The sequence below is a fragment of the Athene noctua genome, chromosome 20 (assembly GCF_965140245.1).
Source record: "Athene noctua chromosome 20, bAthNoc1.hap1.1, whole genome shotgun sequence".
NCBI classification, from domain to species: Eukaryota; Metazoa; Chordata; class Aves; order Strigiformes; family Strigidae; genus Athene; species Athene noctua.
The window spans coordinates 5,039,343-5,054,288 of record NC_134056.1 but is presented as its reverse complement, the minus strand read 5'-3'; the positions used below and the strand labels follow the sequence as shown (position 1 = coordinate 5,054,288).

General features: G+C 42.8%; 1 protein-coding gene across 1 annotated transcript in view; it reads right to left on the bottom strand.

The window, feature by feature from the left end:
* Positions 1–753: 753 nt before the first annotated feature.
* AK8 (adenylate kinase 8) overlaps positions 754–14,946 on the bottom strand; it is a 72,001-nt gene continuing 57,808 nt past the window's right edge. The window contains exons 12-13 of the mRNA XM_074924114.1: positions 3,491–3,571; positions 754–994 (exon numbers count right to left, since the gene is read on the bottom strand). Of these exons, the coding sequence (XP_074780215.1) occupies positions 754–994; positions 3,491–3,571 (322 nt within the window). The remainder of the gene's footprint in view (positions 995–3,490; positions 3,572–14,946) is intronic.

The window sequence follows — 14,946 nt, the reverse complement described above, 5'->3', positions numbered from 1 at the left end:
ATCTGGATAACCAGTTTTCCCACCTGAACTTACAGGTGCAAGGAGGAGATTTGGCACGTACATCTCTACAGCACCCCATATAGACCCAGACACACACCACCAGGGACAGCAACAAAGACCCAAACTTACTTACAGCAATAGGATCCGAGAAGTCACCTAAAACCAAAAGGCTCCTGGAGGCCGTACTGAAAGGAGAAGACACGTGCCTCCTGCATCCTTACACGCACAGAGGGTTCCAGGAGAAAGTTGAAGCTCCTCCCCATCCCCTGGTGAAGGGGAATTCACACTCATACACAAGGGAGGAGAGAAGGAGACATAACAAAGGCATCAAACTCAGTACTCCTCTGAATCACAACAAATCACGCCCCTTTCTTGGAAGCGTTCAGAATGTGCATTTCCATAGCCAGAGTCTGAGCTAGCTAACAGAGCGCTGGGCTCTTCATCAAGGACTTTCCAGTTAAGAAGACTTACCTGAGCATTTACTGCAGCCAGAGCCAACCAGAAAGAAAAAAAAAAAGAAGCCTCTCCCACCTCATTTCAGCCTCCACTTTTTTTCTGGCCTCTACTTCCCTCTGGCCTCCCACATCTTTTCAGCCTCCCACCCCGTTTTTGGCTTCCACATTTTTCTGGACTCTGTTTCCCTTGGCTGACTTCCTCTTCACTCGTGGCTGCTTCTGTGACCAGACTGCAAACATTACAGGGAAAAGTTTAAAATTAACTGTTCCAGAAATCATCCTTATTAATTATGATCTTTTATTTTTTTTTTTTGCATGGAAGCGGCTTAATGATACAGCTTTCTATAAACTCAAAGATAGTATAAGGGTCTTGGTCAGCGTTGATGTAAAAGGCATCTTCATAAAAATCCTCCAGTTCCTTGATGTTCCTGTTATAGGCTTCCACACGCTTCTCAATATTTTCTTCCTTGTCTCTAGGGTTCTGCCTGAGGCGGGCTTGGATCTCCGGTGTGGGTGCTGGTCTGAATGTATTGTGATATCTGGAGAGGAGATAAACGCCACAGCTTCAGCTCAAGTTGGGGACACAGCAACCACTTCCTAAGATACTCCATGTTTTGCCTATCACAGTTCCTTGGAAGCGCCTCTTTCTACTCTAGGTTGGGGTTCTAAAACCATGATTGGAAATTTCAGGGCAAGTAATCTGTCAATCCTCCTCTCAAGAATCCTGGATACTCGAAAGCCAAGTGTTTCTCTTGAGGTAACACCGAGAGAGTGCTGCTAGTGTTTATATACTTCACACAAGGTGTGGAGAAATCCCTATAACATCCCCAGTGCTCCAGGTTCAGAAGCTTTTCCAGATCTGTTCCAGATCCAATCCCAAGGTAACATGTTTTACTTGTAATCTTTGACTCCTATCTTTTAAAAAAGCATCTAAAAAAGCCTAACCTTAAACCTTAGAATCTGTTAAATATATATTTACTGTTATGCTTGATGCTGGATATTATTCAGGAAAAAACCTGCCAAACTTTGAGTGCTTTCTCTGCATTGAATCAGTGAGCCCGAACAGCCCTGTGTCCAGGCATTGCTGAAGGGCCTGTAACTTAAAATATGTTTAAGGCTCTCAGATGTTGGGGGCTTTCCTGCCAAGATTCAAAAGCACAGCAATAGGGCTGGGATCACCAATACTAAATCCTGAAAGTGTTTCCTGTTAGCAGGCATGTGGGTGAGCGCTTCCAGCGAGCGACAGTCTGCAGATCACCACAGGCCGGGGCCTGAAGGACAGGTATGATTCCTCTTGGCAAGCCACTACAAGGAGGGTTAATACTGTTAGTGCTAAAGATCACTGGAAGAAGTTAAGACGACACAAATACTCCACCTCGGTCTGGGCAGATAACACGGAGAATATAATGGCTAACATCTTTTTATAGTAGCTGAAGATACAAATTCACTCTGAGGTTTTGGTTATTTCTAATTTCCAAAATGCCAGAATTTGGCTTCCCTGAATTCACAATTGTAAATTCACTCATCTAGTCAGCAGGCTTCTGCAAAACAGAGGTTTTCATCACCAGAATCATGCAGCAGTGCCACAGTTCCAGCTCCGCCTGCCCAGACAGCTGACACCAGAAGAATTCTGACAATGTTTCTGCATTGCCAAAGGCTCCCAACAGCCGCTAAAAGCTCTTTTCCAAACATCTATTTAAATTTCCTGCCACAGTAATTCTACTTCTGAGTAAAAGTCTCCCCTACCCTAATGCAGGAAGAGTTTATCCCTCTTCCTGTACAGTCAAATTTTCTGATCTGTTGGGATAGATGCAAAACAGAGGAGAGAAGCAGAGACTCTGTCTCTGCACAGAACTGCACTGCAGCTCCAGCTGGTCCAATGATGTGGACACAGAGTTCATTCCACAGTAGAACTCTTTAGAACACAGCTGAAGGCCACCCTCTTCACTGCACTGTAGCCAGCAGTGCAGGTTTAACATAATGCCGAGGATTAGACACAGCATCTAAACCAATTCAATTCACGATGAACTTGGAAGGAATAAAACCCAGAGTTTGGAAGAAGGAAGCGTGTTAACTGGAGCAGATACTGAACAGGCTAATCCTAATGATAAGAAATGCAAAGATGTGTGAATGATTTGCTTCATACTTCTGAACAACTGATCACTTATTACTAAAACAAAGAGAACAGTTACAGCAAAGCACTGTTGCTGTCACAAGTTAATGTTGCACCTCGAGTGAGATGTCTGAATAATCATGTATCACTCTGGGACAAATCCAGTATTCATGGTGTTACTCTTTGAGGGTTCAGTATTTGTCTTTGATTCAATAGGATGCGTTTAACCATTAGAAAAATAAAACAGTGGTTTACAATTTAAGTGTGGGGAATCATGAAAACAGAGCCCAAGTGAAACTGCAAATCCACACCAATTCCAGCAGATGTTTCATCGTTACTTGTTTCCCAAAAAACAAGGGTGGAGAAGACAGTAAACCTCACTGGTGAGGCAGGGTGAAGCGAGGGCCAGCGGGGTGAAGTGCCACATTTGAGAACCCAATCTTACCGTGACTCAGTTTGCTCTACTGAGCAGGAAATACATTAATATCTCAGAGCAGACAGAACCATCACAGGAGATGGGGGAAGTAAAATGCAGCAAGTTTTCCATTTTCTGCAGCTGGGAAGCCTTCAAAATGCCCACGGGAATGTCTGAGAACCATCTGCATTTAGCCTAGGTTTCAGACATCTTCCTTCAGCATTAATTTACCAACCAGTTTAGTTACCATTAAGACCTGAGCTACTTGCTGCTGTAGATTTCAGGCTCCAAGATTGTAAGATGTCCTGTTCTGACAACAGGAGCTTGCTGCAGCAGGTAGGTGGGTTGGTACTAGAGTAGCTATGACAGTTTTAACTTTTCTTTTAAGGAATCCCTAAGCAAAAGCACAATATTCCTGAGTTCCCTCAGACTTCTATGAGGTCTATCTGGTGCTTTCATCTCACTGGCAGTCTTGAAAAATGTTAAACATCAGACGTGAGTGCTAACCTTTCCCCAGTGATAGGATCAGTCCTCCGTTGAGACAGTCGTTCCATGATGGAGTCATGGGGGAGATTAAAGAAAAATACCCTATGGAAAACACAACAGTTAAGTGCGTTAACATCCTGAGAACATCACTTACGACCTTCAGAGTATGAGTTAACCTTTACCCAAACAAATGGCATACACAGATGTGGAAGTGACAGTACCACTCAACACTGAAGCATCAGAAACCAGTGGCATATGCCCAGGACCTCTCTTCTCTGGTTCTTCTCCTTACATCTTGTTTAGTCTCCAAGTTCAGCAAGGCAGAAGCTCTTTGATGCACTGGCAGGGCTCAGTGGACAATACAGTGACTGAATTACAGCCAGAGCCTATCTCAGGCTCTGTCATAGCCCAGTCACAATCCAGCAGTTACCTCTGAACTTTCTCTGGATCCAGCTTCTCAACCCAACTAGCAATTATAAACATAATGACATTCTGCAAAAGATAAATAAAAAATTGCTACTGTTCCTGTCAAGGACAGAAAAAGAGTCTGTCTGCCAGTATTATGCATTCTTCCCTAATAACAGCCCTGCACAACTCAGTGCCCAGGAAAGGGATTTTTCTCTTGCTGTTTTAGTCCACTTCCACTTCTTTTGCCCTTGCCTCCCCACACAGCCCTACAGTGGGAGTCCTCCTGTCTCCCACTCCTGTCCTGCATCCTTAAAAGCAGAACGAATAATAAGACTTAATACATGTGACATTATGATGCTGAGAATTCCCTGTCCCTTCTCTTAGCATTGACCTGCAGAGAACAGCGCCAGGGCAAGGAAGGCAGCTCAGTATGGCATAACCCACCCAACAATCAGCCTTGCTGTTGAGTCCACTTGAAGAGGAAATATTAATGCTTCATTTTAAGATCAAAATCTGCAATTCCCATTGAGTCTGAATCAGACATAGTTGCTCAGCATCTTAAAAAGTCAGATGCTCAGTGCCAGTGGTGTGGGTTCCATGCTATGAAGAGCTTTTCTCCAGAGGATGGAGTGGGACTTGCCAACCCATTTCATACAGTTTACACAAGAGCCCTGATCTGAATCAAGGATGCAGAGCCAGAAAACAATATACACCACTACTGACCCCAGTCACATTACACTGTTGTGTAGAAACCATTACGCCCATCTCACATAGACTCCTCCTTGGCACTCTGGTTCATTATAATGGTCCTGTTAATTTTATATTCTAGTTCAAAAGCTCTTCAGCAGAAAATTCTCAACAAACTGCTGAGAATGAGAAGACGTGAGTCCCCTGTCCCCCAGCTACCGGAGACTAAGGCAGATCTCGACAAAGATCCCATTCAGTGATTAACGCAGACCAACATAAAAAATAAATCTTCCCTCGAAAACTTATGAAAATAAACTCTTAACAACTAAGCATGACCTGAAGGCTGTAAATACATCTTTCTTTATAATACACCTTCTCCTGCTGCTGCCTTCAAGGCCAGGCTTCCTATTTTTGTTTCTGTCTGCCTCTCACAAAAGATACTATATGCTTTAGACATTCACCAAAGGAACATTTTACACTGACTGGGTGGGATCAGACCAGATGAAAGGCTGAGTTTTACCTTGGCATGCACATAGCAGATTACTAGAATCCTTTGTAGGATTTAAAGTTATGAAAATCATCTCTCTTTTCAAATGTTTACAGATAATGACTTCTATTCACACTGTGGTAACAAAATAACAGCCAGGAATAAAACATTCAAGATCTCGGAGATTCCAAAGACAGGAAAAGAACAACAGTTTCAACACTCTTTTATCCCTTACACTCTTAACATTTTGTTTTTCTTTGTTTCTGTTGCCCAACAATGGCACAAAAACGTGATTGTCAGAACAGGTAACATCTGATGATATGTCTCAAGATGAATATTCTAGTAGAGAGGAACAACATTTATACAGTCATGATAATTGATACGGCTTCCTATTATATTCTGAGATAAACAAAACCACTAAAGGATTATAACCTGGCATATCAAGAAAGCTTGTCGTAATTCATAGTTACTAACTCAAAAAGTATTATGGTATTTGAAACAGAAGAGCCTAAAAAACTCCACTTAAAAAGCTGCCAACAAAATGAACCCTGAAAGCCTTGTCTGCGATTCCCTTCTTTTTTATACAAGATGCTTCTTATTATCCAGTCTGGTGTCACCATTAAAGAAGAGTGTAGGGGGAAGATGTGGGAGACTATAGACATCCCTGCTAATATGGACTTTTTTTTTCCCCACATGCTTTATATAGCGGCACGCACAGAATATACTGTACAACAGCACAAACTCCTGATGCAATGGTCCTTCCAGGGGAAGGTGGGATGCCTTACCCTGCCATACCATACATCTCCCATGGATAAGAGGCAACAACACTCCCCAGGGCTGTCAGTTTAGAATCGTTCAAAAGCAGGAAAAAAAGATGAAGGGGAAAAACACTGACAGATCTACTGTCTAGACTTAAAATACTTCCAATTAGAAAGCTTTATTATCATTTTGAGGGAGACACATACCACACACAGTCTGTTATGCAGCCCCAGGAGGCTTACTCACATGAGTAAAGCCTATTTACATGTATGCACTCTCTGTAAAGTGTTAGCCTTGGGTATATGATACAGCTCCTTCAGCTCCTCAAGGTATTTCTGAGCAACATTTCACCCATTCTCAGGCTACTCTGACTCTGATCACATAACAAACTTGGCCCTCCAGCTGCCCAGTTAACATGTTTGTTGGATTTCTCTTGGAAATCCTCATAAGATAGAGGGCTGCACCCACGACCTTGATCCAGCATTTACAGCAGTAACTGGAATGGGTCCCTACAAGTACTGGATTCATCTCCAAGCAGAGCTTGGCCCCTTTCACAGACTGAGTGTCATTTTTTTCACATAAATGCATCCTCTGTAAAGCTTGCTTTAGGAATCAGCCAGGCTTTGTATGTTGTAATGTGTCACAACTTCTATCAAGGGGAAATATGAAACAGATGTCATCAGAATTGGTAGACAGGGAGGCAAGGAAACACAGCCTCATATCAAAGTATACTACATTATACTGCTAGATTAGCATTTGGTGCAGCTTCTCTTTCAGAGCTGGCAAGTTGTTAGTTCAGCTCTGCAACAGGTGAGTAACGTCACTCAGCAGCAAGGCGAGGTGTAGAGCAGGGAGGGCTGGGCAGAGACTCACCAAGAACCCTCACTCCTGCATCACCTCATGCTCAGCACCGACCTAGCGACACTAAAAAACCACTGGCATCCAGTTACAAATTGGTGCTCTGGGGTCTTAAGTCGGTAGAGCCTCTCAGCCCAGGTCTCTGAGGACACACGTCCCCCTAACTACCACTGAGTGGCAACATTGCTGCTACGGGCAGGACTGAAGCCAAGTGATGCGTAAGCAAAGCTCTGTCCTCTCCCCTTTGTTCTCTCTCCTGGGAGAGGGACGTGAGAGGAGGTCCTGTCCTGTCACCTAGCTTCTGCAGATAATAAAACCATGAACACAAATGTCAAAAGGAAAAAAAAATCTTGTGTCAAAATCCTGCCTCTTTCTCATTGTACTTGACATCACTTACCTAATCTATTAAGCTTTCAGATACATTAGAAAGATTAAATTCCAACAAATGAATGATGTTGATGACACCTTCACTGTGTACCTAGTCAAATGAGAACTAGTCGCCTTCAGATGACGATGAAATATATAAGGCCTCTAACAGCTGGAACACAACGTTGTTTTCCTACCAGCCATCTGGCATTCCAACAGGGTATTCCGATCGCTTCTGGCTTCTGACTATTCAGACAACGTTGTCTAAGATCCTAGAGGTCACCAGGGCATCCTGCTGGCTTCTCTTCACAAACAGAGAGAGGAGAAGGTAAAAGTATGGGTGGTAGTTTTATTTCATGCTTGATTGTGAGACAGCATTTTTGGAAAAATGTGTCACAACCATACAATATGTGAAGGTTTTTTTGAGCTACATAACAGCATTGATCTAATCCTGAACTGCATTTGTTCCAGATGGCAACCAACCTAGTTAATCCAAGTTATTAACAATTGACAGTTCTCAGAGTTGTCCTCAGGAGGATTTTTTTGGTGGTGGTTTTCTTGTTTTGTGGATATAATGTCACTGACTTAAAGCTCCTATAATGGAAAAATTATGAACGTTGTCGTAAGACAAGCAAGTGCTGTGTGCCCCAATTCTGGTACCACGGAGCTAGGGGTTAAGGCACGCTCCTCCTGCGTACTGACAGTCACCTTCCAGCATGGCTCTGCTGCCTTGCCAGCTGCCTTCACATCTCGAGAGAGCTAAAACCCTGCCTGCAAGCCACGGCCTTCCACTCTTTTTGGTCCTGTAATTTAAACATTGCTGTTTTATGAGGCTGACCTAGATAGATCCAGATGTTGACTGTTCTAGACCTGAGCTATTTACTTAGGTCAGATTCTTATCCTTGGCATTTCCCATTACTTGGAGTTGTTGTGGCTTGACATTGGTGGAGGGAAGCCCAAAGCCAAGCCATTTTTATAAAATTATTGTCATGAAATTTGACCTATACCATTAGATCTAACTGAATTCATACTTTGTTTTCATTTAAGGATGAAAAGATAATGCAACATGGTATCTGAGACCAAATCCTTACTCCCTAGCTGGCTTTTAAAAACAGAGACTACTGACTTGCTTGTGGCTAGACTAGAGCCAGATCAAGCCTTTCAATAAAGTTACGATGCTTGAATTAAAAAAAAAAACCACCACAACACAACACCAAACAACACCAGGCCACTTTTAATGTAGCATTTAAACTTTTGAGTTGAAACTGCAACTTTAAAAATAGTAAGCTATTAATCTTTCCCTTATTTTCTTGACTCCTATATATCTTCTCCCTCGTAGGCAGGTACCAGCTGCCATATTCCCATTCTTCACGCTCCACACTCTGCAAAAAAAAGAGGCCCCTGCTGGCCAATTCTTGTTTAAAATTGTGCATAATTGATAGTGGCAAATCTACCCCAGCTGTGTCTAAAACCTCTCCAGGGGCAAGAAAAACACTCTCTGTGACTGTCATTAACTACTAAATTAGCAAGTGCTCCTGGCAGTTTACAACGTACCACATCAGCCTGCTTTAAAAAAAGAAGAATGTGAAGATCAGATGCCTGTGTGATCTCAAAGTTACAGCAAACTTTGCTGGCAGAACTTTTGACAAAACCCCAGCTAAATCAGAGCAAGAGAGAACAGGGAAGAGAGAGCAAGAGAGAGCGAGCACAAGAAAGAGAGAGGAAGGAGAGAAAGAAGATGAAGGGACACAAAGTTACTCTCTTTTCCAGGCAGACAAATAGAAATGTCAAATTCAAGGCTAGAAAATTGAGCCTTTCATAAGGCACAGTACATCTTACTCAACATGGAGATATCAATACAGTGTTATCTGATGCTATGGCACAATTCCCCATGGAAAACAACTCTCCTGGAGGACTTAGTTCTGGCAATGTAATGGCTACAATTTTTGTAATTGAGATATAAAGCTGAAAAAGAGATGAGGCTGTTGAAGGGTACGGATGCAGCAGGTCTCTAAAAGGCTACCACAGGTAAAATCCTTATGTGATCACTGGCACAAATGCAAACTCCTCCCTTTGGTGCATAAAACAGAGCCAAAGCAGGCGGAGAAGGAAATAACACAGTTCTTGCAAAAGGATGGGAAAGCCTTGGGGGGTGTTATGGACTGAACTGGCAGAGAGACAAGTGCCATCTCTAGAAACTGTCTTGGATTCGGCTAAACGGTAAGACCTATTGTTAAAACTGACCACGTTTTAAAATTTTCCAAAAATGCATGAAACTGTGCAAACTTCTGGATCCTACAGGGACCACAAGCCAGACAGGAGTAGGAAGGTAGGCTTGGCCGAGATAAATCTGCATTGCTAAAAGGTCTTTTTCTTAGGCAGTCCCATTGAATTATCACAATAATACACCAAATCAAGTCAGCGGTTCAAACTGAGCGGTACAAATTCAGATTTGATTCCAAGTGACTAATCCCAGCTAAAACCCTGGTCATTTTGTCTTTATTGACCTTCTAGCCAGAGATACCTGACTTGGATCAATCAGTTCCCCTAAAAAATGCTCTTTCCTGTAGTACAAAGACACGCTGAACCTGAAAACTTGGCTGGGCCCCTTCTCGAGAGCTAAGGGCCTGGCCACAGGATCCTCGGCACGTTTTATTTCCATAATTACATTCTGCATCCCCAAATTCCCTCTTAAAAAGTAAACTGGTTACATAGATCCCATCTACCTTTTCCCCAGTCTTGTTCAGGTTTCTCTCAATGCAGCAGTAAACAAGGCATTTTGCCCATGGGTAACCAGACTACAAAGGATCTTCTGTAGCTGCGCTGCTGGACATGGATCTTCGTTTGCTTCCTCCCCTAAATACTGCTTCTGCATGTCTCTGCAACAGATGAAATGATCCTTACCTCTTTTTTATGGAAGGAGCTGTTGGGAGGTTTTATTCACTGATTTCTTTCAAATTCCGGGATATCTTCTGATGAAAGATGCTTGATTCTATTTTGGGGAAATAATATTACCCTTTAGGTTTTGACCATAAGGGAAAACACATTGCATAAACACTGAAACACAGGTTAATCGGCACAAGTGTTTTGCTCATTGAGCTCCTATAATGACTCATGTGATGACAAGCTATTTTCAGACACTGGATCTTTCTTTTCAAATGGATGCCTTTCTGTCGAATAACTACAAAAGGCAGCTAAGTGGGGCACTATTCCCAGGACGTGGCTTCTGACCAGGGGAGCGAGATGAACAACATCCTCAGTAGCTGCAGATGTCCCTTCCCTTCACCAGCAGCGCAGAGTAATGACCGTTAGATGTTTTCCACCCACCCGTTAGACGTGCTCAGCCTCCAACAGTCCAGACAGCCGAGGTGGCAGGGTCCCTCCCGCATCCCACCCCACCGGGCTGGTATCTCAGCAGCCTCTCAGCGGGCGCCACACCAGCTTACGCAGCAGGGACAGGCGCAGCCCTGCTGGGTACCACTGGCTGGCTGTTTTACAGAACAATGGGCTGGATCTCGAGCTGGGATAAAGCAAAGTAGCTCCACTGGTGTCACACAGATTTACACCAGCGAAGAACCGCAGGCCTTTTGGCAGCGAGAGCCATTCCACGCGACAGTGGTCTGAAGAGCTGCCGGCTGTGTAAACGTTACATAAGCACAGTGAAAGGCACAGATATACAGAGCAAATGTTTTCATACTAGGGGCTTCAATGCATTTTTAAAGCCTCTTTTGAGAAGGCAATATTAACTCTTTCCATATGTAATAAGTGGCTTGGATGCATTAGTACCTCCATTCAAAACTGCTTTACATTTCTCCCCTCATTTTTATTCTTTGTCTCCTTCTTACTCTCAGCTGTTATTCCAGCATCTTTGCATTCCCCCTGGAGTTCATTCCAGCGGTGCTTTATGAATCACAGAATAAGATGGCAGCCAGCACTGCTTTAGAGTAATGTGGCTGGCACGATTTCCACTATCCGCAAGGTTAATCAAACTCAGTCTCAGATAATCAAAAGCCTCTGCAGCCCCGGAGGCCTGAGGTCAGGCACCCGAACCCGCTTCCCCAAATGCAGTCATGTTTCCTTAGATGCTTGCAACCCTCCCCTGCAATAATTAGATTCTGCAAAGCAAATCTTGAGTGGAGCAAGAACTCCGGGGTTAAGCACTAGCAAACTCATATCAGAACTGATGCCTTTGCTACCTGTCTGCAGCCTTCCTCTAGCAGTTCCTGCTCCTAACAAGAAAACCCACACTCCTCTTCCTTATTAAATAAATGGACTCAAGTTTATAGTGAATGATGTTTAATCTTAAGCGTTCCTATAAAATGCCACATTAAACTCCCCCCCACCCCCATCATTTAAACACTGACTTTTGTTGTTGGTAGGATATTTGGTATATAAAATAAAATAAATAAAAAGAACTGACACCAAAAAAAGTGTACGATTTGGGGGCAAGGGGAGGGAATAAAAGAATGGATTATAATGTGTCATTTTACATATGTGTCAAAGGAAACCAATTTCATAATAGGGAATAAAAATTCCCTGTTTAAATACTGTCAAATAAATCCTCAAATGTAATAGGGTTCACTTCTGGGGAAAAGAAAACTAAATCTGATTAAATATTAATGTGGCGTAGTATTAATTAAGAGAGAAAAAAGTCCATCAAGAGAACCCCAATATGTTTACTGTGTCCCCAGGAAGCTGGAAAATTTCACAATCAAGTGTGTAAATGTTCTAAAAAAGGGTCCTGAATATTTTATGAATATTTGTCATAAAACAGAAATAATAACCACTGTGCAGAGCTATTAGAATTAATATTTATGCTGCCCGCCATGAAATATTCATGGGGACAGAGAAAGGGGGGCCCGTAAGACAAGAATTAATTTACATTGGGCTTGGTTTACCCGCTGGCTTGATGTTTAAAGACGGGTTGACAAGCCTCCATATGAATCCGTCAGTCACTTGCAGCAGTAGGTGGGGTGAAGGCAGGGGAAGGCGGGGGGGGGGGGAAACAGGTCCAAGCTGCTGACAGCTCACAGATTGAGTTTCTGACAGCCCTTAAAAAACCTAAACGGCCCCCCACCTTTTTTTCCTTCTTCCATTGCCCAAGGCGCTCTGTACTGCCACCGTTCATCCGATCTCCCCTTCCATCTGCTGAAATTAAGGAATTAATGAGCGCTATACACTTTACAGCGGGCCCCAGGAATGTTTACTGGTGATTAAATTATAATGCAGCCAAGCTGTATAATTCATGAACCAATTAAAGGAAGTGTTAGTTGATTTGATGGGATGAGGACGTACAAAAAGCATTTAACTAATAGGGAACCGTGGGCTGCCGGTCGCTTTGGCTTTCTCGGATTACGCGGCTAATTGCTCTGCTTTATAGGGCTGTCACAGATAGCCATACATATTTCATTGTTCTCAAATACTTCAATTGTTTGCTTTCGTGTTGCTGCTGTAATATGTAGAAGCCCAGCCAAACTTCAGTGTAGTTAAAGCACTACTCTGCAAAAGCAGGTTGCTTCAGGAGGAGGGAGGAATGAGAGGGGCAGAAGGAGAAGGCTGGCTGACAAAGGAGTAACTTAAAGCCTCAGAGTTAAATGTCACTCAGCAATTACATGATTAAAAGGTGCAACATATGATAGTCTTTTGTTTTACAACTTTTTGGACACTAATATTCTATTCTGACTTCACTGCAGAGAAAATATTGGTACGCTAAACTGCCTTTTTTTTTTTTTTTTTTTGTTAATACTGAGGAGCAAAAGTAGGTGGTGGGGAAGGAAGGATATTCCAAAAAAATCCAAAGGAGGAGCTAGATTGCTGTGGTTATCAAGAAAAATACATTGTGTTTTAACTTATATGGTCCAATATTCTAAAATACGTAAGAGATTAAGGAGGTTGATTTTCCATCTGGGAGAATGCTCAGTATCTAATTCAGAGTGCTGCCGAGTCGTGCTAGCTAGTCATACCACAACTTCAGTTTATTACATAAGGAATGGGGGAATTTACCATTTCTGCTGTTTTACAAAGTGCTCCCCCCCAGCTGACAGGCCAGAGGATTTGATGAAACAGATTCTCTTGATTTGAAGAGGCCTATCCGTCAAGCTGCTTCCGTCCTCAGTCAAAACCAGGCATGTTCTAGCAGTGAAATCCCCAACCCAGACACAGAAGTACATGTATTGCTGAAGAAATTAGGTACTGTCAGATAAATATCACAAACACATGCACTCACTTGTGGTTAGACCCTGAAATTTATTGAAGAAAGAACAAGATGGGCAAATATGATAATTTTGTAGCCCAGTGATGAAGACTGAAAACCTCTGTGCATCCCCAGTCAGGTAGATTATCACCCACCTGAGGAACACTGTGGTAAATCTTGATCTCCTGTCTAATTTAGAGCTTTACAGTTCCAAGTGTTGCACAAACACCAACTAAATGACTTTCAAGATATCCTATTATATAAAACTTACAATCAGGTTCACCGCTTTCATCACACCCGTTCCCTCCAGGATCTGGCTTTGGGAAGCGGTGCCTGCAGAGCGCCCTCAGTGATGCCCTGGTTTGTGCCTCTCTTCCTCATGTGCTCCACCTGCTACACCACAGAGCTTGGAATCCTTTCTCCACATCTGCCCGCTCCAGAGAAACAAGAGGGTGTGCTGGTCTGCCAGAAGCAAAACTCTGTGCAAAACCATGCCAGTTTTAAGAAAGGTTTGTTTAGGTAGGGGCAGCCAACAGCTGGTGCTCAGGATAACTCTTCAAAACGTGCCAGCTCCATCCTGACATTCCGGTTATGAACCATTTCCCAGCCAAGTGACACAACACTAAACTAAGAAAATCCATCTCTGCCCTCCTGTTGGAATTGTTCTGTTTTGTATAAAGGTATAAAGAATTACATCAAACCAGAAAAGCAGAATACCTTTGCCATTCAATGAAGGGAGGCAAGAGACTTACATTCAGTGAATATTTGCTTTTTTCTCAAAAGCAGAGCAAGCCTAAGAAGCCCCAGAAAGGAGGAGCTGAACATCCCATTTCCCAGGACAGCACTCAGTTTAGCAGGCCAGGGATTGTCCAGGTGGACAAACAGGTGGGAAAAAAAATCTTGGGATACTAAAGAAAAATTATATCTCATAGCTGGACCCTGACATTAAAAAAGTAGTATGCCAATAAAACTTAAATAATTTCCTTTACCCAGAACTACTATATATTGTTAACTTGTTGCTAGCTTCTGGGTTAATTAATGAAAAACTTTGGCTTAAGACATTCGTTTAATAGGCAGTCTCCGATAGAAGGGATAATGACACCAGTTACACAGCAGGAAAACGTGCCATTAACCACTGTGTGGTTGAGTAAAATGGAAATTCGATTGCCTGTTCTAGAAAATAGAAAGGTTAAATTGTCTGGGAGATAAAGTTGATCCTAAACTCACCTAAGCGGGCAGCGCCCAGGATCTGAAATCTGACTAGCCAGATAATCATCTGGACAGTTATACACACAGTTGAAAGCCAACATGTGATCTTGGTAGGCTTTGAATTAAACCATTGTTGGATTAAATACAGCTGCAATTTGGTAAAATCCATTAAATACTCTTCTGACACTCAGCACCTGGGATAACAACAAAGTGTGTGTGTGTAGGCAAACTAAATGACATCACGCACCGGTCCCAGAGCCAGCGAGCTGCATCGATGTGGGCTTACATGGGGAAAAAGCAGAGGTGAGACACAGGCCCAGAAATCACTTTCTGCCAATGATTGCTAACAGGAAACATCAGAACTTGGCAATGTCAAGAAATCAGAGGAACTGCAGCAAATATTATCTTCGTTGCTTTTGAAGCGCCCCGGATACAATCAATCATACCAACAAAAACCCTCCTATATTTCGTTTCAATGTGGAAAAGGCTATTTGCATTTCAATATGTTCA